Consider the following 26,127-nt stretch of genomic DNA (forward strand, 5'->3'; position numbering starts at 1 on the left):
TGGTTTGGGTAGATACAATGTATATAATATCCCTCCGTACTTTTTTCATCAACTATTTACACATCGATGTAAGATCGACCAGCGGTCTAAAACACTATTTCCACTACTATTTTAAACAATATGAAGAGCAATGTGTTCTTTTGCTACGACAGCTTATACAGAAAAAGTACACTCAAAACACTTTTTAAACGCTTAAAATGTCATTGTCATTTGACCTCAAGTCCCTGATTTTCATTTTTAAGTCCAGCTCCTGCTAGATTGCATTGCATGGATTCTACACAGTATGCAATAGTTACATAAATCATACTTTTCTTCATACCTTTACAGTAAAGACAGCGATATACAGTAGGTGTTTGGAAGCAGAGTGTAAGGGGTGATACTAAGACTAAAGTTGCTGGCACAGTAGACTAGACCAGTTCCACCTTAAGTTATACTAGTTTAATTGTATAGACACCTCCTAGCCAAAAGTGTCTAAAGACTTTGAGTTGCTCTTTTCCTTCTGCTGACACCAGCACACAGTGCATCCAGGTCCACTGACTGGTGCTGCTGGCGGTAGCTGATTGGTCATTTAGCAAGCTGACAGATCAGCTGGACTGACCGAAAACAAACAGATTCTCCTACAAAAAAAGGCCTCTTTCCTGAACTCTACCAGGGTCACAAGTTGGAAGACAGCCGGGATCTGGCAGAGTCTAGCTCTGGAAGGCTGACAATTGAATCTTTCTTGGGAACTCCAGAGTCTGGAGGTCCTGATCCAGCAGCTGCTGCTACTGCCCCCTTCCCAGCAGGTCCACTGGGAGGAGGTGTGGAGGCAAAGACCACCCTTTGTGGAGCTCCTGCCGATCTCCCCACCCCTGAGGGCCCTGGCAGGTTGGGGTGAGGGGGGTGAGGGGGACCGATGGAGTTGTTGGAAGTGCGGGTGGATGGTGGAGGGCTGGGGGCTGCAGAGGCAGCTTGTTGTGTTCCCTCCTGGGGAAGTGAAAGCTGGGAGGCAGATATGACCCGGGTATCCTGGCTCAAGCTACCTGCATGAAGGGAGTGGGTGCTCTTGTGTGAGGCAGCCCTCTGCTGGGTCTGTGTGGGGCTGTGAGCATGGTGCTGTACTAGGGATAATTGGGAACCAGAGGGTCCTGCACTTGCCATGTACTGGAAAGTCCGTCCTGGAGCTGCAAGCGGGCTTTGGACCGGTGGGCTTGAGATTGCAGATCCAAACGCCCCTCCGATTGTCTGAGGAGGTTGAGACTGAAGAGGAGACATGGCAACTGGGCTGGCCAGGTTCTGCATCACATGGAACCGTCGCACCATACGAGGAGACTGCAGAGTCCCTGGACCCACCAGTGGACTTGCCATTTGAGGACAAAAGCTCATAGCCACAGCCTGCTGAAGCGTGGCGATGGCGGAGCCCGACTGCGACTGGCCAGGGGGAGCAAAGATACCGCCGATGGACGGGGTCATAGACATGGCCCGCGGCCGCTGCAGGTCCACCAGCTTCACCATCTCACGGTCATACTTGACAATCTCTTGGATCAGCTCGTTCTCCTGGTTGTTGAAGACACCAGAGTTGAGATCATGCTGAACCTTGTGCATCAGGGTGGAGTTCTTTTTACCTGCAGAAAAAAAATAATGGATTCATTATTAAGGACGGGGCAAAGGGGACAAAAAGCAGGACACATAAATAGATGGAAACAAATACGGGTTAGAAATGGCATGTGATGTCCTTCAAGTCAGGTACATCCTCTAGCAGAACAGGCCCTAAAGGAAAATGGATGTGTCACCCTGTACTTTCTTCTTCTGTTACAGTGTCCTGTGTTATTCTCAGGGAACAGCACGGCTCAATTTACTGCCTATTTTAACATTACTATTCTGGACAGATTTCCAAAGCTCAATATAAGTTGGTTCTAAGTACATTTGGTTCATTTATCTTATGTAAGCATTCACTGGAGGAACTTTTTACCGATGCGGTCTAGACGGTCAATGGCAACAGTCTCGAAGGCGCGTCTCATCATGGGATATTCTTCCAGCACCTCATTGAAGTGGTCAACCGACAGAGAGTAGAGTCGACAGTAAGTCTCTGCTCGCACGCTGGCTGTTCGCCGGCCCCTTGTTAATAAACAGATCTCTGAAACGAGGAAGGATGAATTGGATCAGCATAAAAAAAAGAAAAGAGGCTAAAAATGTCATCAATACAGGAACAAAAAGAGAAAAGAGAAAGCCACAAACTGTGTCCTACCTCCAAAATAAGAGCCGTCAGAAAGTTTCATTGCGAGAGTGCCCTTTGTGATGACGCTGCAGACTCCGTGCTGAATGAAGTACATCTTCTTCCCAATGGTGCCTTCCCTAATAATGTAATCGTGTGGCTGGAATACCTCAAAACGCAGCTTGGTCAGCATGGCTGTCACAAAGTACGGCTCTGCGTTGGCAAAGAGCGGCATGGATGCGACCAGCTTGCGACAGTTGAAGTTCACAATTTCCTAAGAAAATACACATGGTTTGGTTAGAAATATCTGTCAAATGTGCAAACTGCAGCGCTACAGTTAAGTAGGAATGGTGAGTTCAGGGATTTTAGTATAAATGTTCATCTTGTAGGTAATGCGACAACTAACTACAAGGCTTAAAACAAGTACTGTGGTTTTTTGTATTTTCAAAATCAAACAAGTATCTCAAACACAAAAATAATCCTTCAGTAAGACTTCACATGTGGAGATTGTGTGTCTCACCTCTCTGAGGGGCTCGCTGAGTTCTCCCAGAATGCTCTCCTCATCAAACATCTTGCCTTGGTATCTGTGCTCATAGTAGTCGTGTATCTTCTGTCGGAAGTCGGAAGGCAGCTTGTGGAAGGACATATACTGCTCCACTTGTTTGTACTGCAAGGGAGATGGACAGAGATAGTGTGTTGTTAATGCAGAGCACATAATAATTCTGACAGTTTTCCCACTGAAACAATGTTTAATTGTATTAAGTCTGATGATTTTCTGTATTTTTCTTATTGGCAGAAAAATCCCGTGAAGAGGATCCAAAACCAACAATGTATTGATCTCACCAACAAGTGTTGTCTGTGTAGTCAACAACTGATAAAGCTGACTCATCTGTGCCAAAGAGCGTCGTTGTTGTCCAAAAAATATTAAAAAAACACATCAATGAGCCACACTGTTGCTCTTGGTGACATGTTCCTTCATTATGAGAATTGGCACTGTAGTTTATTTTTAAATTAATCCCTCATACATGCTGTTAAATATTCACTACAGAACCAAATGTGTTTCTCCGAAGCTAAAAACAGCCTCACTTTGTAAAGCACAAAGCATCAGATCATGTATGCGCCTATATTGTTACACACTAATGTTACAGCAGGAATTACAACTCACACACAGCAAGTATGCAGAAATATTTGGATGTATGCAGACACTTCAAAGAACAGAAAATGTGATGACATTTGGTTAAGCAGTTGCATGTGTATTTTGTGTCATATACCTACACTCAGTTGGAAGTCTAATGAAACAGCCTAGCAGTATATCATAACCTTATGAAGGTCATAATGCATAGTTATACTGAAACTGTTTTAGAGAAATGCCTGATTAAAATGTATGGCCATTTTCAAGGCTGTCGTTCATGGTGCTGTTGAATTGTATTATATTACATTATCCTCAGATGATTTTCTAATCCTGCATTATTGGGTGGACAAAATAGTACAGTATAAACTCCTCTGATGATAGAGCATTACAATTCAACAGCACCACAAGCTGGCAGTAGCTCATGGGGAGTGTGGTCGTCCTGCAACCACAAGGTAGCCGGTAACATCCCCAGTCTCCCCATAGTTTGCATGTCAAAGTGTCCTTGAGCAAGACACTGCACCCCTAGTTGCTCCCCGGGCACCTCTCAGCAGCCCACTGCCTCTAAATTGCTATGAATGGGTTAAATGCAGAGAGCAAATTTCAAGTGTATGTAATATGATGACGTAGTTTAGAATGCAACTTATCAATGAAAATAAACAAAGTACATTTCTGAAGGATGACTTGATGAAGTGCACAAAACAGTGTAAGCACATGCCCTTCAGCTGACAGCCGAAATCAACACACTCCCTCATGCTACCTAGAAGTTAATCAATGCCAGATCAATAGAAAGTGAGGGGACCAACACAAACAATCAGCTTCTGTTGTTGAGATATATGCTAATCGCAATCCTCCCACAGAGAAAACAAAAACTACGTGGCCGGCCTGTGGACTGAGGAGGGGTGGCGGTGAATCGAGCAAACAGTAAACTGGTGAGAGAGAATTGTTTCTCCTCGTGCTGTCTGACTACGTGCACTTCAAACGGAAAGCCTAATAGGACACACAACTGCACCCCGCACCTATAAAGCTGTCTGAAAGACAATTTTGAAAGGCAGTGACAGCTCAGCGGGCGAGCACTTGCTTCTGTGTACTCTTAACTTTCAGAGACTGAGGACAGTCCTCCTCCAAACCGCCTCTGTCCCGGCAGTCCCAACACCTGCGCTGTGGATGAACAGTGAACACCATGAAAAAATTTAAACTACCATCGAGTGATATCTCGTGACAATGTTTTCAGTAGGTTTACAGCTTTAATCATTACATCCTCATCAGATGAATTGTAGTGTTTTTTAAATGTGTTTATGTACAGTTGTTCCATTGTCGGAGGTTAACAACAAGTTAACATAATCTTGAATAAAGTCTCCATATTTCATATTTGTGTGCAAATCTTTCAAAAGCTGGCTCGACTCTATGACCCAAAGACATCAGCAGACTCTTGGTCTCCTCCCCGGTGATGCTCTGCCAGTTTTGTACTCTTCACTTCTTGCTTATTTCAGGCACTTTCAAAGGGCAGTCTGGCCTTCACTAAAATAAATACATACTGTTTGCTTGGGAATATTATCCTGGTGCATTGGATTAATAGGATTTAAATTCAAAATGGCTCACCCACTCTGGATGTGCACCCACAACGTTCTTTACCCCACCAAACACCTCCCCTCTTTTGGGATTGTCTGCCTAAATTAAAACAAATTTACATGTTTTTCCCATTAGACCCTTGCAATGAATTTGGACTAACATTTTCAAGTATTTGCTTTTTCTGTTTAACTGCCAATTTGTGATTTGTCATTGAGAGTGAAATGCGTTTGTGCATATAAGGTAAGGACACACTATATTTTAGAGGTTTTTAGACATTAACCATGACTGTCCCCTGCAGGATTATTTGTAATAACTTTGTGATAACTTTGTAGATCTCCTGACTCCGCTCCTGACTTTTCACATTGCCAATACTTTGGTCTATGACCAAATACTTGCCATACTAATGACATTCCACATCAGCCTCAGCTGTACTTTCTCCTCTAATTACAAAATGTTAGCATACTAACATGCCTAAGTATAGCCTCGGAGCAGCCAGCATAGCTGTAGGTGTGTTTGACCACTTCTGCTGTAAAGCCAAGAGTTTAATCCAGAAAAGGTTTCCATAATACTGTCAGTCTGTAAAGGTTATAACACACATCCCACATGAGGAACAACCATATACTGTTTCTGCAGAGAGGATGTTGATAGACAATGACCCCACATTGCTAGACAAGAAAGCTCTTGTCACTCTGCCCAGAAAAAAAGCAATGTGTGTTTCTGACTGATACCGTCACCCACGATGCTTCCTTCTGCCATATAACATAAACAAAAATAAACCAAACATGCATCGCTTAAATTATTTAGCATCTACGCAAGTTCAAGTCTCCTGGACGGGAGGGCAGCTGCACAGCTCCTCTGATCTTCCGGAGTTACACAATACAATGTCTCACCTGCATGAGTGACTCTGCTTCCTGACATCTCCAGATGGAGAGTGGCCTGGAGAAATGACCCTATGTCACAACTCTTTACCCGACGTGTCCAAGCTAATGCTGCTGCTGGTGAGCCTTTCATAGAATAGAAATGCTGATTGTGAACAAAGTGTAGGTGAGGGGCGGTCCGGCAGCAAGGGAAAACCTCACGCTCCCTGCAGAGGTGCAGCAACCGAGCAGCTGTGGTTAGATTGTGACTAAGTCTGAATGAATGAGGCAGCAGAAGCCTAGCTGATTGGACTTAGATGGTGGCATTTAATGACTTGACTTTGAGAGCCATGTCACATTGCAGCGTATCGATTGTCAGCAGGCCAACCTGAAATCTCTCCAGTGTCACAGAGGAGAGGGAGCAAGCATTTGACCGGTGCGTCACAGCACCCACAGTGGACTGACAAATCCCCAAATGATAGTGGAAATGACATCAAATTCTGCGTCACTTTGATGACAGTGTATGCGGCAGCAAAATGATCCACAAACATTTTGTCATTTAAAGTTCTGTTTTTGGGAACTTTTTGCATTTAGAGATTTCTTATTCAGATAAAGATTAATGGGGAGTTTTGTCTTTGACTTTGATTATATTTTTACACTTTTAAACCCATTAAGTAATAACCCAATATAGCTATCAGCTTTGCATCATTTCCCTGTCCTTTTTTTCCTTTCCTACTGTTTTCTTGTGTTTTGTTTCTCTCCTCTCCTCATTCATCCAACAACCTCTCTCCATTGGAAAATCCTAATTTGAGTTCATCCCAAACGGCCATGTGGATGTCTAATTCATTCACTTAATTCACAGATAAATCGCCTCATTATGTTATGCAGCACATTCACCAAAGGGAAGAAAATCAGATAGTGTAAGTCAGAGCTTGTCTTGTCTTTCTTAAATTCAGAGATGTGTACAAAGGGAGGACCAGCACACTGTGGGGTCTCACACAGTACAAAGTCTCATTGAAGGAAATGAGACTTCTAAGGAAACACTGATATTCAGTCAAAGGGAGTGACGACCAAAGGAGGCAGATAAGGGTTTGTTCATCAGACACACTTTCTACGACAGGAGTGAACATAACTTATGGCTGAAGAGACGTTGTTTTTGTTGCAGACGATGGCGTAGGAATTTCTTTGGCCACTATCTTTGCACAGTCAGCTTGGCTCTGGATAATTGGAGCGATCAGTGACAACCCGTCTGGCTAAGAGAAGACAGATACTGTAGTTGATGAAGGCAGCGGCAGGTTTTATGCCACATCATGGCAGTGAGCTTAGACTGATGTCTGCTCCCTCTTTTTGTTTTTTTTACTACATCTACAAGAGGAACGCTGATTCAATCTAAACCCCAATGTGAGACCATTAAGTTACAATAATTGATGCAAAAGGTGTATCTGTGTAAAGTTATATGACTAGTCTATTGTCTGATGCATGTTACAAAAGCACAATCTGTGAAGTAAAGGGAAGTCCGGCTATCTCAAATGTTTGCTGATTAAATAAAATGAATGCCAACAGGCTTTTTTCTCAAAAGACATTTTGATGTGTCACAGTATGAATAGCACAGGTGTGAATAATATATTTAATTATGCTGCTCCAATGGTCCTGGTTGTGTATTGGTTCATTTATGTTAGTAACACCTGTGCTTTTCCTGTCTGCTCTTAAACATGGTGTCACATTTTCTAGACGCTGGGTGATTTCAAGCAAACTCTGAACTAAATGTAGTTATCATGTTAAATAAACAATAGGATATCTGTCAAATATCTGCCCGCCGAAATTTTATCACGGAGTGCACCCAAAAGCAGGGTTAACAGATTACATTAAATGTTGGAATTAGCATGGCTAGCAGGATAACAACAGCTCTCCACAAATGTGTAAATTATAGCATTTTATCAAACATTTAACTGTAACTGCCAACCAGCAGCATCCTTCCTTCTCTGCTGCTTGCATTATTTTTCCGTGCAGGTAAAAAACAAGAATATCATAATAGCATAAACTCTTCAAAAATCCTAAAAGTGCGGCTCATTTGTGAAGATTTAAAAAAAAAACGGTAAGTATCATAAACTTGTTTTTACCACGCAGCTTATTTTATGCAAAAATATTTAATCAAATGGAAAAATCTAATTGGCTTTTTGTTCAAGGAATCAGTGCGATGCTAACTTCTGCCGTTGGCCGACAAAATAAGTCATCCCTGCAGCACTCCATGGAGCTAAATGCACTATACAAAGTGACCGTTAAAGGCCCTGCACACATACACTGGTGTTTTAACCTATCCTGGCTTATTAGACCAAACTTCACGAACCAATAAGGAGTGTAGGTGCATCCTCTCCTACCCAAACAGGTGCATTCAAATTGGGTTGGGAAAATGTCAGTATAGCACAGTGTTACATGTGCACACAGTCACGTCATATTGATATACCCTAATTACAAGTATCCAATTCAAAAAAATCGCAAGCCTCCTATTTGAAGATATTTCTTGAATTTCTGACGATCTGCCCTACTTAGTGAAAAGAACTACGGACTTGTGAACAGACTGCAAGCAAAATAGCTGACTGCAAAACCATCATCCCTGGGAGTTGCATCTAAATAAAATCCGATACTAACATTACTATAAAGAATTCAGCTGGTTAGAAATAGTTCATCTGTGTCTGGTTTCACTTATTAAATACATAACACCAGAAAATAAGTCTTATACTGAGTGAACTCTCAGGTTGGTTTTCATGCTCTTCTTGTTATGCCGGCAGTGCATGAATCAAGCATGAGACAAGGTCTAATCAGACAAAATAAGTGAAAACACCTCTGTGTGTGTTTGTGCACCCTGGAGTGTGAGGGGCCTTTAATTCTGCATTTTCTAGTGACCTTACAACGGATTACATAAAACAGGGTAATGTCGGAATCAGAAAGTCAAAATCACAGAATATAATGCACCAAAAAAGTGTTTCTACTGGCCGAATATGCAAGTTTGAAGGTCAAATATAAACAAACATGAATTCTGACGTGTATCTTTTCAAAAAACATGATCGTCAGAAACACATGCCTGAATTGGTAATTTGCATTGTTTCCAAAGGTGGCACAAGTGAACTATTTCATTCTATTTTAGGTCTGTGTGCCCTCCTGTTGTGTGTTAGTGTGTACACTTTTACTATGTATAAATAACTCATAGGTCTCTGCACCAAAGCCACCAAGCCAGACTCTCCCTAAATTCAACTAGCATGCAATGTGAGTCTGGCATTAATGCTGGGCTGAAATGGAAACCTCCACACAATGCTAGCTCGAGTCTCACTGGGGCTGTAGCAGAATGCCAGCAGACTTGTTTTGCTAACACTCTCCAAATAATAAAAATGTCACTCACAGTCCGATCTGGAGGCGTGGCGAATTCACCCAGCAGCATCGGCATCAGCCTCACTGGCATATTGCTGGCACTTTTCTGCCATACACGTTTTTTTTTTAATAACCACGTCTTCAGCTCAAATACTAATCCTCACAGAGCAGCACTTCTGGGAAAAAAACTTCTGGGTAAATGCACTTTCCTGCCCTCAGCGGAAAAAAAACATATATTCTGGGATGGGGTGACGAAGCATTAGCAAATATCTACATATGAACGAATACTTACTTACTTTTAAATGTATCCTTAATCTGAATAAAAATACAGGCAGTTTAAACTTATACAACTCATCACAGCTCTTATATACATAAGACACTACTGCTTGTAGTGCAAATTTAACTGGATATTTAAAGCTGAGGTGAAAAGTTTAAACCCTCATGAACAAGAAAAGGGGGCAGAGTAATGGTATTATTCTTGGACAGATGCGTGATCCCCTTTGCATCACAGATAAAACACATCGACCACCATTAACCATCATCCAGTACACACAGTTAAGACAAGAGCACCAGTAAAAGCACTCAAGGCATTTTATTTGGAAATGGTTTATACCCCCCAAAAAGGGAAGTTCCAAACAATGCGCGCAAGATAAAACACAAACAAAAACACCCTAAACGATGTCAATCTCAGTGCGCCAGGACTTGACAACCATCTTCCACAGGTTTCCCCTCCCCCTCACTTTGCTCCCTGTAGCAAACAGTTAGCAGTAGCACTGCACCTCTCAAGGACACCACCAACAGAGAGGATAGAGAGGGAGGAGGAGAGGAAGAAAGAGAGAGAAATTCAGATCGATGTGAGACAGCTGGAAAGCAGGTAGAAATATTTTAAAGGTGGATGAAAAGAGAAAAGAGGGGATGAGATAATGAAAAGAGGGATAGTTAAAGATGCAAACAGATGATACAGAGTGCAGGTAGAGTGAGAGCCAGTGAATGAGTGATCAGGAAGAGAGAAAGAGAGGCAGCCATGGTTGCTTACGTCACCTTCAGGATGACATTGGCAGGACACACAGGTCTGCTGCCTCATCAATTCTACTGCTGCCCAAGGGGACATTATATCACACACACATACACACACACACACACACACACACACACACACACACACACACACACACACACACACACACACACACACACACACACACTCTCTCTCTCTCTCTCTCTCTCTCTCTCTCTCGTTCTCTCTCTACCCGACATCAGCCCCCACACACACATACGCCCAGCCCCTGGCGACGTGGCTCTACCTGGCCGAACACACCCGCAGCCTCTGATTGGCTGCTGAGAACCAGCAACACCCCCTCCTGCTCCCCTGCCAGCGAGACTCTGCTTGGAAACAGAGAGGCTGTGCCGTTACCACAACAGGCCACTGCTGCAGCACTGTTCAGCACTGCTCTGATCCCATCCTTGTTTCTGATTTGCAAAGAAAAACACTACCTAATGACCATATGAGAGGTTCAACAGTATCCGGTATTGTGTGACTAAGGTCATAACCCAAAGCAAAGTGGTATGACCTGATGCTACACTGGGCAGTTGTACAACAAACACAAAAAGGTCCCCTCATGTTTATGGTTATCAAAATCCCAAATCTTAAATGAATAATGGATTAGCCTACAATATGTTAAATGTACATTTAATCAGCAGCAAATATTCAATAACGTGACATCAGTTGCAGCCAGTCACTAACAAAGACACCGGAGAGGAAAGAGAAATAACAAGCTCTACCATTGTTTTGATCAATTAAGATCATTTTTTATATTGACCACCGAGGTGGCTCTTTAATTGCACGGGCAATCAGCACAAAACTATCCCGCTGTGATCAGCCAAACATATTTTAAACCGTCACAGGTAACCAAACCAAAGTACAGACCTGATACCAGTGATCTTCTTTTCACAAATTTAAAATCTGTAAAATTCTTCTATATGTAAGGTCATATGAGGCTCTAACTATCATCAGCTCTGAAAGATATAGCGTGCTAATTAAAGAGCTTTGGAGGTCCCGGTAGATGGATTTCCCCCTTATGCAAATTTATGCTCGCTGGCTGGTGATGGTAGTTTCATATTTACTGTAGAGTCATGAGAGTTGTACTGATTTTCTCATCTATGTTTTGGTAAGAATGCAAATATTTCCTTAAAATGTCAATCTTTTCCTTCAATGGGAAATAAAAGTGGGAAACTGGATATTATGAGGTTAACAGGAAACAGCAAAAGGTTTGAGAAGATGGGACAAAGGTGATTTAATGAAGCTTCTCACCTTTTCCTGATACTGCCGTCTGGAAGAGTCCAGGGACTGGATAAGCGCTGTGGCATGGCCAATAAAAACTGCATAGCAAGTCGCTCCTACAATCATACTCAGCATGGTGAGCCAGATGTCTGAAAGACTCTCCGGGGCCTGCCGGCCATAACCAATGCACAGCATGTGGCTCATTGCCTTGAATACGGCAAAGGAGTACAGCTCTGACCAGGTATCATTCTGTGGAGAGAGGAGAAAGGGAGGGAAGCAAATAGTTAAACACATCAATGTTACATAAAAAGGTAAGTTTTGAGGGAGAGTGGTGGCAGAGAGTCAGAAGAAAAGCTTTGGGGACATCAGGGTCGTGGAAAAGCACTTATACAAATGAGAACTCCAGGGACAGAGTTGCATTAGAAGGAAAGAGGGAGGAAGAGGAAACGACATCAAGGGAATCCTTCGAGGCCAAATCAGTAAAGTAGAGACGGTTTGGAAATTATTTCCTCAGAGAGAAATTAATAATGAGAGGTCATTAAATATGCCCTTTCAGAGCTGTGTGAATAGGAATCAACAACGGCAGCGGCCACCAGGCTGTGGGTTTTGAGATTCACGAAGGGGCATACCTCAGGTTGTGAGTTAAAAATACATCAAGAGGCATTTCTCCTGTTGTTCAATTACTTTGACAACATCTGATTAACACTGTCCTAAATGTAAATAGTGGCTTTGTGTGATTCCACTCAAGCTTTCAGCCAAAACTCCCTTCGGCACAAAAGAGAGGGGTGAATGAGAAATCCGAACGTGCTCGATTGATCTGATACTTTTGTCCACCATCTCCCTTTGTTTCCCTTCTTGTTTTCAATAGCTCCAACTGTGGTGACCTCAACCTCACCACACTGCTGATGCCAATTATGGTGGTCAAATGAAATCCAGGTTTTTGGGTTTAATTTAAATCGTTCTACCAGGGGAACTACAATCCTGTGTAATGAAACTCTATTGTTAAAGCCGCTTCTGTCCGTAGAAAAATTACGTTTAAAGAGCCTCCTGAAAACCTGGCTTCAAGGTCACAAAAAACAACATCTTCCATAACACACACATACACACACAAACACCAAACACACACACACACACACACACACACACACACACACACACACACACACACACACACACACACACACACACACACACACACACACACACACTCCTATTCTTTAAATTTGTAGCAGGCTATACACAGAGGTTTCAGTCTGCATTTAGCAAAGACAATCAACTATATCGTATGTGCCATCACATTATAATATACACTTTTCTTTCCCTGACTTATTTCAAATAACAAAATCAGCATTATCACTATCTTGTTAAAGCCACCTCCAAAGCCACCTCCACATTTCACAAGGTAGAAAGCTTGCATGTAAAGTTATTTGAAATTGCAACAGGCACTTTTCACAATTTGTTGATGTTTTATTGAATAAATAATTAATAAAGCAATAACAAAAAATGTGACAACAATTAAATCAATCACTATTTGCAACACTTAAGAAGTAAACTAAAGAGCAAATGTACAAAATACATTAACAATACTACAGCATGTGTCTTCTATGTCTCTTCTGATCGAAGAGACAGGACATTAAGAGAACCACACGGTGATACAAGCACTTCTCCCTCACGAGCAGAGAGAAAATGAATGTCCAAAAATAAATACAGCTCCACCAAGTGGGCTAAGGCTAAATGGTGTATGTGAAAACAGAAAGAGAAACAGTGGAGTGAAACAGATTGAATAATAGATGAATGATGAGCACTTTGATTCTGAAATAGCACAGGCAAGACAGAGGGAGAAAGAGACTCCATAGCATCCTCAACCGCCCTCCCCAGAGATTTCAGTTTTGGAACTATCCATTGCTTTGTTGGTAATCGGCGTCTCCATTAGCTACAGATCTGTTTGAAGTTGGCTGATAACGCAAAGGGCTTTAAATTTATATTCCACTGTCCTAAAATGCCTCTTTGTTTACTCTGCTGCGGCCTCGCTGTGCGGCAGGCCTCATATATCTCACATATGTACTCACATAAATTTCACTTGCCAAACAGAATGACCAGAGGTTATCATGTGCCTTACAGAAGTAACGAAATGTACCAGCACTTAGTTTAGAGCGTGTGATAATTCAAGTGAGGTTATAGCAGTCGTACTGAATAATTAGAGAGGGTGGTGTCAGAATAAAGGTCTTTGGAAACATATATCAGAAAGGTTCATCAGGGGTTTGTCACGAGAGCTAAAGTGTTAAGATATGTGCGTGGCAGAATTACAAAGTTGTGTGAGGATGGTGTAAGCAAAACGGTGAGATATATGTTTGGTGAGGTTAAGAGATGTATGAAAACGGTCCTTATTTTGTCTGGTTATGCATAAAGTATGTTAAAAAGCAGTGTTTTCATCCTTTTGTTCCACTGTTACCACCAGTTTAAAGTGTTAGCATGCATACAGGTAGTACAAAGTATGACTGAGTCTGATGTATTAGAAGGGAATATCTGGTTCACATTGTATGCAAATCCACCCAGTGGTTGTCAATACATTTCACTATGAAACACACATGTCAATCTCCTGGTGGCTGCAAAGGAAAGGTCTGGGGATCACTGAAATCATTAGGATTGAAGCCTCTGGGGAACAATGAATGTCTGTATAAATGTCTATAGCAATCCCTCAGATAGTTGTTATATTTCCGTCTGGATCAATGTGGTAGACCAACCCACCGACGCAGCCATGCCTAGAGCTACAAATGACAAAAACCTGCACCCAGAGACCGAAACAGAAGATACATTTTTGCCCCATTACCAGTCTCATCACTTCACACTTCCCTGGCTAAAGGACTGATCGGTATAGGGATGGAAGAAATGAAAGAGAAAGGGAAGATTGGAAAAATGGCGTTATATCAGACTGAATGACCGATCTCTATGTGTATCCAACGGCTGATGAGCTTGAGAAATATCAAAAGATAATCAGCACACATGTAGCAAAGCCTCTGTCAACTCTGCCTCCTGTTTCCTCTCTTTGTGTCTTTCTTCCTTTCTTCTGGTCTGACTCAGTGAGTGTGTGTGGGGTGGATTGTGGAGAGCGAGGCATCCTCATCCCTCAACAGTTCATTTGAAGGCCAAAGGAAAAGCGTCTCAACATATTCTACTTTTCAACATGAACAATGTGTGATGGCTTTCTTGTGTAGATGGATTTAATTTATCAATTTGAACCAAAATGTATGTCTATGGTTAAAAATCTTAGGAAGTGCACGAGAGGCGATAAGTATGAAACTTGAGATGGCCAGCTTGCTTAGCTCAGCAATACTGGAGGCAGAGGGAGACAACACTTGTTGTTTTTACAATTGTGTACTGATGAAGGAAACATGATGTAACTTGTTAAGCAGTGAGCTTTAGGGGGGGTTTTAAGTTCGTAAGCTAAGCTAACCATACTTGAGCTCAGTATCTCACACATATATGAGAGAGGTATTGTTCTACTTCTTCCTATCTAACTATCGGCAAGAAAATATATAAGCATCTTTTCCAAAGTGTCAAACTATTCCTTTAAAAGCTGTTGTATTCCATATGTGCAGATAACACAAGTATTCAGCATTTCTAAGTTTCTACACTTAACATTATGATAACATATTTGAATAAATTGTTCTACTTCTGAATATCAATTAAATTAGAGGCTGACTTTTGGCCTCTGGTATCATGTTCTGAAAATGCAGGCTCCCACTTTTCCCACAATGCAACTTAATATCTTAATTGCTTGGTAAATGCCCATGTCTATCAAGCTCGATGACCTCAGTTTCTAACACAGGGTTTTAGTGGTGATGATGTACTCTCCAGAGTGGCAGAAAACACTATATGATTGTGATCACAAGCTGAGGAGTAATGATTAATATTAAACTGACTAACTCAATTATTATCTGTTTGTTTATGTTGTTAAATATTCAGAAGGCTGTGAAGAATTTTGATGAATTCAGCTGCATTCTAGTTCCAGTTCTGTTGTTGTGGGACAGTCTGAAATATATATATATATATATATATAGATATATATAGATCTATATATATCTATATAGATATATATAGATCTATATATATATATATCTATATATATATAGATCTATATATATCTAGATATATATAGATCTATATATATATATATATATATATATATATATACAACAGTTTGCTTTGAAAACTTTATTTTTCTCATGAGTCTTAGTTGTAATTACCAGCTTATCTTCTCCAAGGGAGCAAACCAGTGTACTGCAAAGCCTCCTCCTGCTGATGGCAGCGGGGGATAATAAGAAAGAGTCATCTCTGTGATGTGGATACAGTAATGGATGGGTACACACACACACACACACACACACACACACACACACACACACACACACACACACACACACACACACACACACACACACACACACTTGTAATTACAGAGTGGAAACCATACACCCTGTGTCTGTCAGTTGGTGCTGCTGTCACGATCATTACCTTGTCGCCTTCACTGATGCAGCGAGGCTCTGCCACCAACCCGTACTCTACAATGGAGATTAACTATGTGGCTGACAAAGCTATATAAAGAGAATGCTAAATATAAATCAAATGAAATGCATGGACGGAATTGGGGTGCACTGAAAAAACAACCTATGTTCCCTGAGGTATTACAAGTTTGACTGAATCCAATTACTGGTTGGTGGATGTCATCCAAAGTTACAGCGTTCTCAACGCCCTCCATGGGTCCTGCCTTTGGGCCCCACACCACCAGTGCCCCTGCAGGGTGCGAGGCATGATAGATGGCCTGGCTGCAGCACAATGGCTAATGTTACAAGTTGTCAGCCACTCAATAGGGGGTGGTCTCAGGTGGCTGTATGCAGCCTGTACCATGCCAGAGCAGCCCTTTGGTTTGAGAGTGACGGCTCTCTGGAGACGGACTGTCTTTGATTATACAGATAGAGAGAGCAATGGAGGAGTCAGTGGCCTGTCAACTTCCAACTTCATCATCCTAGACTTTAAACTCCGCACACAGCACAAGGTTGTCCTTGTGTGAGTCGTGTAAGTTTATAAAAGCAGAAATATTCAAGTTCTCTTGAAGTTCAGGTTGCTTTGCATGCAGTGCTTTAAAGACAAGATCAGCACGGTTTATGTAATTTTTACACGCCCTACAGGAAATAAAAGAAGACCATATTAATAGATGAGCGTAAAGCTGTATATCAGCATTTTAATTAATGAATTATATAGGTCCAATATATTCTCGATTAATTAATTAATGATTGAATGTCCAGATGTCAAAACCTTTTGCAAAAAAAGATAAATTTCTCCGAGCTCAAGATGACATCTTCAATATGCTTATCTTGTCAGGCCAACAGTCCCAAACCCAAAGATATTCAGCCAATCATCACAATAGAAGAGCAGGAACTCATTTTCCTGCTCTTCTATTGAGGTTTTAGCTCTAAGTACCTCAACATATCAAGCAGCCTTACTATTTGGTTTCTATTTTTGTTTCTATTGTATTACTCCGGTGTGTGTTTTTTAAGAAAATACATAGATAAAAGGATTAGGTATTTTCTTTGCTTTGTCACATACGTACATGTTTGTGTGAATGTATTTCAGTGGAGGGCAAAAAGTTGAAGGATGCCGTTAAAGGCAATGTGTGATGACGTTTTTGATCAAATAAGAAAATTCTATAACAGGGATAGTGGACAGACCTGCTCTGGCTAAAGTCTCTCAATGTCTGTTTTTTGTACATTTAGGTACACGTAGATTTAGCTGAGTGATAGCAGACGCCTCTACTTGATTTGCCATCATAGTACAATTTTTTTCTGAGATTGTTTGTTTGTGGGTTTTATTCAGTCAATCATTACAATAAAATACAATACAACATTATATATAATATACAAAACAGAAAGACTGAAAAGGTATAGGTAGAAGCAAAAATGCTTATATATTCCTATCCTAAATTATTATGATCAATTAAATCAGATAATTAATTTGAAATAAAGATAACATAAAATAAAAATGAAAAAAATAAATATATATACATACATATACATACATATTCCATATACATACATTTCATTCACACTTGTAACCCTCAAAAATTGTTTTATAAATGATCCTTTTGAAAACCAAAAATTCTTACATCCATTTTACTGATCATGTCACCATCAGCTAATTTTGATTAAATATCACATGAAAGCATTCATCAAACCCCAAATAATGCCTTTGTTTAAAATACTGGTCAATATTATAATATATGATTTAGTCAATACTGTCCATCTGAACAAAATAGGGCCAGTAGAACTGCAGTATGTCCGTGTCTGACACAATAAACAAAGACAACCTCCTTTCCTTTCACCAACATGAAAGAGAGGACATTTATTCATCACAACATTAACTTGCTTAACAGGAATTACTTTTGGACAGCAATAAAAAGCAAAAGCTTCTTCTGTCATCAAGGAAATACTTTAAATCTTAAATGTACAAATTGTCGTGGCGGATCCTGCCAATGTCGGGGAGGGGGACCCAATCTGTTTAAAACCACATTTAGACCTGTGTCTCATGTCGGGTTAGTGTGGCCTCCATTCACGCAATAAAAGACTCACAGACAGGATGTATAAACAACCAGCTTTTATCTCTCTGAGAGAGGCATGGCAACAAAGAGCCCAGCTGCCAGGTTATACCACCTTCATATCCCTCTGTTTTCCCCTTTTATCTTTCCTGTCATCAGCCCAACATGCTGAAGAGGAGGCACGGGGGGATCTAGAGGTGTGCCTGAATCTCTCCGGTTTATTTTTCACAGGTTCTTTATTGGTATCCCGTGGTTGTTTGTCTGGCCCACTGGCTGAATGCTTCTGCAGAAGCCAGTGATTTGAATAATTTTCTGGATTTGTTGGTAAGATATACTGACCTTTCCTCCTGATTCAGCAATAGCATAATTTCAACAATCATAATGAGGATAATAACAGGTCCCTAAATGTACATAGCACTGACTTCAAAGTGGACCATATTGATCAAAAGTACAGTATATATAACAATTGCAGCGAACCTACAATCCCTCCGTTTTAGCCACACTAGGGTGGAAATGTTGGCAGGTCCCTTTGGTTCAGACTGAATAAAATTAATAAATATCTTGACAACTGTTGCATGGATTTTCATGGAATTTTGTACAGGCATGCATGGTCCTCAGAAGATAAAGCATACTGACATTGATGTTCCCCTGACTTTTCATGTAGCGCTGTTATGAAGTCACAATTCAATTTGTTCAATATTCTGTTTTATTAGTACCTGTAAAACTAATGATGTTAAGTGCTGAATATGAAATGTTAGCATGCTAACACACCAAACTTAGTTAGTGAATGTGATCAACATCATACCTGTTAAACATCTGCACGTTAGCATTATCATTGTGAGTTTGTTAGTAGGCTGACATTAGCATTTAGCTAACAGCACTGCAGTGCACAAGTACAGCTCCACAAAGCTGCCGGTGTGGCTGTCGACTCTGAGTCTTATTTCAATGGTCAGAATTTATATTTATTAATGCTTACCTTTGCAAAGGCTCAATCTGAACACATGTCCATCTTTGTTGAATAACCAATGTTCCTCCAATACTAAAATAGACTAAACTACCAACGTATTTAATTGTGTGGCAAATAGATGATTTGACACGAAGAAAAAAAAGCATTTTCTGGTCTTAAAATTTAAATAGAGCTTTTTCAAATGCAAAAGTTCATACACAGATTGAGCCTTTCCACTATCCTTACTAGAGCACAATGGTTTCTGTTTCAGTCAAGAAAAGAAAGAGTTTATCATTGTCATAAAATATTGATTGACATTGAGCCAATATTTTCTGATAGCGGTCAGAGAAAAATCCATATTCTGTGACCACTGTTAGTTCTTTCCCAATCAACACAGAATAAAAGATGCAAATCCAGTTCCGGGGTGATATGTGCAACTTTGTATGCGCAGACATGATTCCCTGTCACATACCTCCATCTTGTTGAGGGACACCCAGCAGTCTGAGGGGAAGTCCTGCAGCATGGGAACCAGGAACTGTAGGCAGCCGTCCCAGTGACACAGCAGCAGCATCATACCAATCAGGTTAAAGATCCGCATCACCGCACTGGCCAGGTCATAGGTCATATGGAAGATCTGGAGTGAGACAATAAGACAGGGAGGGGAGTTCAAAAGGCTGAAACATATAGAGATAGAGAATATGTTGGATTTTGCAATATGAACTCTGTGAATATGGCATTCCTATATTTGTCACTTTAGATATTGAATTCATATCTCAGTAACAGCCTGGACTGCTTCCCACTCAGCTCCACAGTCTCCTTTGGATTATACCAAGTCTGATTAATGAGTAGGGGAGACAGGTTCCCATCAGCCCCACATCAAACACAGCAGGAGCAGCAAGACATTTGTTACACAGAGACACATGACATCAATCAGAGGCTCAAACATGCACACAGAGTCCAGTCACACACACAAAACACTCATGCAAGCCTGCAGGCACACTGATATACTAACAACACATGCAGACAGACGTGCCAACACCTACACATACACAAATTCAAACACACAGAGTGATGGACAGGGACCATCATGATCCTTAACAACTGATAGTCTATGTCATCTCACACATCAATCATTCTGAGTCACTGGACAGTCACTTAGGCCAATCTTCTATAACCTGACTGACATCGAGAACCACCCTTTGTTGGTGCTTAATGGCTGCATTTAATACCATAAAGCTCTCTATACGGTCTAAATATGTAGAAAATACAAAACGTTTTGTAGTAAGACATGACATGTAGAAAGGTTTAATAAATGGGTAATTTCTTACTCAGTGCCACTGAGGTAGAAAAGATACTCTGTGAATGGAGTGAAGAGGAATGAGACATGAACCCCATGTGGTGATCTATCTAAATGCAGCTTTAACCTTGATGGAGTTTTCATTGTCCGTTTTTAATCAATCACCAACCAACAAAATAGAATTATTTGTCATATTGTTGTCATTGAGTATGAATGAGAGAAACTGTACTGTACCCAGTTGTGTTGTGCTAGCCGATGGAAGCAATCAGCACCATGGACAGCTCTAAGAAAGCTACAGGAACTTAAAACAGTGACAGCAGCTACGACAGATAATGTCAAACAGACTGGGCTTTTGAAACTAGGCATTTCCTGTGTCCGCATCTCACTCTCTGCCACATATAATCTCATTCTCTATGCATGCCAAATATCACTTCCCATCATGCACCACTGTATGTGTATGTGTGCATGCATCACATCATATCTTCAGAAATCCAATTATCCAAAGGTCAAGTTAGCAGCCAGGCCCCACTGCGCTGCTCACTACTGCAAAATGCCAAAACCGGGCTGCCAATACTGGCACGAACGAAAAGTCGAGTGATCTTGTGACATTGTTGGACCTCCTGTCTCCCAGGTTGCGCTCCTTATGTTAAGGAAGGAGTCCGAAAGAGAGGCTGAAGCAGAGCCCCGACAAAATCCATGCCTCGCAGAGTAAATAAAAGCTGAATGACCAGGAAGGGCAGGACTGGGTCGTTGAGTTCAGACTTCAGGGGACTACCTAGCAACAGCACCCATCTTCATATTCAATGTCTATCATGCAGGCCTCTGAGGAAATGCCAGCTTACCTAACCTCTCCGATCCCTTTAAATGAGCAATTAGTGGCATATATAATCACAGTCAACAGCCCCCTAGTGCTGCATATTATCACCAGCATCTACCCCACCTGCTCTTCCTCTGGCACCGTAATTGATTAACTGTGTTTGCCCTGGTAATAGGCTGCTTATTAGACCGCCTGATGCTGCCTGTGGGACTATCAGGTCAGACAGGGAGACAGAGGGGTAGGGGGGCGTGTGTGACAATAACAGTAATTAGAATGCAAAGTTTGTTAAAGCTCAAACATCCTGCTGACATGATACATTTCTCACCAGGTGGCAGGTGAGAACATTAATATTGAGCCTCCAGGCGGAGGGAGCTAGGCCGCTCGGAGCAGACAGAGAAGCAGATTGTTGGTTTGGTCACAAGCCAACAATCTGCATAACAGAGGCAAATCCGTGACCTTTTATCACAGACTATGGGTGTTTCTTCCTCTGTGGCTCAAAATTATGTGACCAGAGTTAATATAATATTTACGGAGGGACAGTCATGAAACTATGCTATTCTTACCTCTTCCCATTGGTGAATGTAGCGTATTAATCTGGAGAGCCTCAACAGCCTCAGAAGACTTAGGATCTTGGTAAAGCGGACGATCCTCAGGGCCCGAGCAGTCTTGTACACCTCCGAGTCAATCCCTTTCTCCACTATGAGGAATATGTAATCCACCGGGATGGAGGAGACAAAGTCCACAATGAACCAAGTTTTTAAGTACTTCCTCTTAATGGTTTCAGGGTCCAAAATTATGTCTGAGTTGTCCTCAATGATGATTCCAGTGCGAAAGTTGAGCACCAGATCCATGAGGAAGAAGGTGTCAGAGACTACGTTGAAGATGATCCAGGGCGTAGTGGTCTCCTCCTTGAAGAAGGTGATGCCCACGGGGATGATGATCAGGTTGCCCACCATAAACAGCAGCATTGTGAAATCCCAGTAGAACCTAGCAGGTATGTGTGTGTGTGTGTGTGTGTGTGTGTGTGTGTGTGTGTGTGTGTGTGTGTGTGTGTGTGTGTGTGTGTGTGTGTGTGTGTGTGTGTGTGTGTGTGTGATACAGGAGGGCAAAATTGGGAGGGGAGACAAAAGTAGAGTCAGATAAGAAAGGGCAGTTGCTGTGGAAAGCCGATAGGCAAAAGAGACTTCCTACCTCAAGATGGGAAAGTGTAAAGCGGGAGCTACACTTTGTCAACCTGAAGATGAATGTAATGAGTTGCTGAAGTTATTTTTTCCATGATTGACATCTGTCATAAGCTATGTCTTTATGCATACAATATACTTCAAATGCAACAGAATTAATCTTGTGATTGTCTTTGCTCATGGCAGAATTTTTTTTTTTTGCTATAGTAGATATAGTCTGAAGTGAATGTACACATTAGGTTTAATTTTAAAAGTTTAACATGATGGTACAACTTTCAATCGCATTACTTATCGCTTCTGTTTCATTGGCTTGACTTACACTTACCCCAGTAGTGTAGGGAACTATGATTGCAAAATGTTTACCAGCTTAATGTGTCATTTATTTTCTTATAAAAATCCAATATGTAGAAAGGTTTTGAAGTGATAATTCTTTATCTCGTGATAACTGAAATATGTCCTGTTATCTACGATGTATATTTGGCATACATGAGTTATATACATAACCTTCAAAGTGATGTGTTTGGGGTAAACTTGACGTCTTATGATCAAACTATTGTATGCAGAATTATTATCAACACAAATCCTAGTGTGCATATCTATTGTGTTCAACCGTATTTTACAGTCAGAGGGCTTAACTGAGACCCCAAACACAAGCCATTGTTTGTGGCAGAAAAGGCATGAAGTGTCAAGCTGATAAAAAAAATCTATGTATGTTTCTTCTTGAACTGTTTAACAGTGCCGAGGGTCTCCGGGACCTCAGACAGAACATGAGGTTTTAATTTATACCAATAAAGCGTCTGTCTTGCTAATTCTTACCGATGCTGATGTGACAGTTTGGTGAATGGATCAGAGAGAGAGAGAGAGAGTCAAAACTAGTGAGCTTTGAGCCCGTCAGAGGAAGCTCTGCAGGACAGGTGCAGCGCTGAGTCATTACACTGCGACTTATGCAACACGCTCTGACTCCTTCACTTCAAGGTACAACAGAACCCGCCCCGATGAATATGTTTGAAAGAACTTTGTTACTTTGAATATATGTGCATCATAAGAATACGGAGAGGGCAGCTACAGATTCACGTCGTGCACGAGCTTGCATTGCAAGAGAAAGGTGTCCAAAGTCGTACAACTGCATCTCTGCTTGGGGAAGACATGTCTCAAGTTTAAGCTCTATTGGTCTTCTCAGTCGTCGCGATGTGATACAAATGGGCCAAGCATGAATGGCGCTGTGGAAGGTAGTGATCAAACGCGCCAGCCGATTCCAAAATAGACGAGAGCTGTCCACTTTTTGTGGTGCTAAAACCAGCCGAGAGGGGAACCTGCGGGTTTCAATGCCATTCAGCGACTGATACATGTCGAGAGAGAAAAAAAGGCTCACATGCTAATTCATCAAGCCCGAGTCACGAGGAGCCTTCTTGGCTCGTAACAATTCTCTAAATATTTGGATGACAAATGAGCTGGGTTATCGGTGTGTGTGTGTGTGTGTGTGTGTGTGTGTGTGTGTGTGTGTGTGTGTGTGTGTGTGTGTGTGTGTGTGTGTGTGTGTGTGTGTGTGTGTGTGTGTGTGTGTGTGTGAGCCGTGATAAACGGAGAGCATCCGTCACTGTAATGCAGGATCCGGGGAGCCGTATACAGGCGGACATGTCTCCAGTGAGCATACTTGAGGTTTTCGCACACTTGGCTCAAGGTGACATTCCATTACTGAGTGCATCGCATATACGCGCGCGTAGCCTACATCCAGTCAGCACGGCTCTTGTCACTGAGCACATATACTACAACGAATATTAACCAGTTCCTTGAAAAATAATGGCATTGTAAATTAGCCCGAATGAGCGATGTCCTCTGTGTTGAATGTGAGCGTGTTGCAAGGAAAAGTGTTAGCAGGCCGGGCTTGTTGAGCAACCCAGACATGCTACTGTGTGTAGACGGGAATAGGATTCCTTTACAACCTTGAGAGGACACTCTTTGCTCAATTTGCCTGACAACAGGTTGTTTGGGGGATAAATGGCAGCATGTTGCAGTGCATCGATTCTAATCTTTTGGCTTACTGATTCAATCACAAGGGGTGAACTGAAAATTCAGCAGCCCGTATAGCCTTGAACAATAAGCATGTGTGTGTTCCCATAGAGTCACAGTGGTAACTCACTATAAGTTACGTACGGCCCCTCATGACTTTCAACGTGCGACCAATGGCAGCCCCAGCTCTTACCTGAAATCGCTGTAAGGGTGAATAATCCAATTTCCAGCGGATTTTACCCTCTCTTGCTCTCTCTCCACTGCTTTTTGACTACCATACATGCGCAAGGAGAATTTATTAACTCCAGGCTGCAGCATACTACTAAACTGCCGCTGCATGAAGCTGAATTGGCTGCCCTGAGCCTCCGCGTCCTCAGCGGGCACAATTGGCGGTCCATCCTCAGGCTTCTGGAAAGTGACAGAGTTCCTAGGCTGCTGGGTTTGAGTCGTGCCGTGCAGCGAGGACGATGCTTTCCGACTTGGTGCGTTCGAGAAGGACACCTTGGAGTCCCTTTTCTCGGGGGCACCGCTGGACACGGGGGTCGTGCCGGGGTTTGCGCTCTCTCCTCCGTGGCCCCCGGTCAGGGACCCGCCTGGCGTGATCGAGCCGTCCATGCTGGCGGTAGTCGAGTTACAGGCTCCTCGCTTAGCGCTCCCTCCGTCCTCGGCCCTCCCCGACCCTCCTGTCTGCTTCTCCTGCTTGGAGATGATTGAGCGCAGGCTCCCGGTACCCGAGTCCCTCCTGCATTCTCCGTTTTTGTTGCATTTCATACTGGAAATTGGAGCGACGCTTTTGCAACCATCACCCACTGTCGCTTGTAAAACCTCTAACGCGACCGCTGGTGCCGACGCCTGCGCCCCAGATGCTCTGCTGGTCTCGCCGCGCTGGGCAGCATCGCCCGGACAGGGTGTCTGGGTCTCGGTAGCTCTGGAGGCAGCAGTGGGCCGTGGAGCGGCAAGAGAGTCCTCTGGGTGCGTATGGCTGGGCTCCTTGTTTGAGTTTCTCCTGGAACCCGAGGACGCGGCTCCCCCTCCTGGCGTAAAGTTCTTCATTCTGATACTGCCTCCTCCTCCTCCTCCTCCTCCTCCTCCTCCTCCTCCTCCTCCTCCTCCTCCTCCTCCTCTTCCTCCTCTTCCTCCTCCACCTCCGCCGCTGCCGCTCCCCCCGGCTCGGCGCAACCGCGGATGCTGAAATTTAGACTCCTCTTCTCCGTCCTCCGTCTCGTCCATCACGACGTTGCTGGCCGCACCGGGCTGCTTACCGCTCGGTGCTACGGGAGAACCGGAGTCTAGACAGTTCTGGCTGCTGTTGCTTCTTGTGCATTTGGACACGGCAGTCTTTGGTGCGCTGGTGTGGCTGCATCCACTGCCGCCCGCCGCCTTCTTTTTCATGGTGGCAGCAGACCCCGGCGAAACCTCATTCCTGTCCATGACATTGAGCATATCACATTTTGCCTCCAATTATATTTGGAGAAAACCAATCAGAAGTAGAGGGGAGATGAAGAGAAGACGAAGAGAGAGAGGGAGAGAGAGAGAGAGAGAGAGAGAGAGAGAGAGAGAGAGAGAGAGAGAGAGAAAGGAGAGAGAGAGACAGAGGGAGGGGTGGACGTGACTTATTTGCAAACTACTGCGCTTTTACTTTCTCTTGTCATTGTGTCAAAGATGCTCAAGCATCAAACTAACTGGACACTCTGACTACGTGTCAAACGAAATTAGCTATGCGGCTGTTAATTTATTTCTAGGTGCTTCCAGATGAGGCCTCTCAGTCACGACCTGAAGCTGGATTTTTGGAAATATATGCTTAATATGTTGCCAGTCACGGTATAATGGTATCAAAAGTTGAATTAACGCGTGTTAATGAAAACTCAAATGATGTCATAGGTTT

The 26,127-nt window shown here is 42.5% G+C and overlaps 1 protein-coding gene across 1 annotated transcript; it reads right to left on the reverse strand.

Moving 5' to 3' along the window:
* Positions 1–654: 654 nt before the first annotated feature.
* Positions 655–25,349, reverse strand: LOC306747735 (potassium/sodium hyperpolarization-activated cyclic nucleotide-gated channel 2; the record flags this gene model as incomplete). The annotated part of the gene is made up of 8 exons (XM_079230822.1): positions 24,436–25,349; positions 21,615–22,038; positions 19,410–19,571; positions 11,430–11,648; positions 2,715–2,861; positions 2,228–2,468; positions 1,952–2,116; positions 655–1,604 (listed from the first exon to the last, which is right to left on the reverse strand). The coding sequence occupies exons 1-8, from the start codon at positions 25,293–25,295 to the stop codon at positions 655–657; spliced, it is 3,168 nt and encodes a 1,055-aa protein (XP_079086948.1). The 5' UTR covers positions 25,296–25,349.
* Positions 25,350–26,127: the final 778 nt, after the last annotated feature.

Source organism: Taurulus bubalis, assembly GCF_910589615.1.
Source record: "Taurulus bubalis genome assembly, chromosome: 1".
NCBI lineage: Eukaryota > Metazoa > Chordata > Actinopteri > Perciformes > Cottidae > Taurulus > Taurulus bubalis.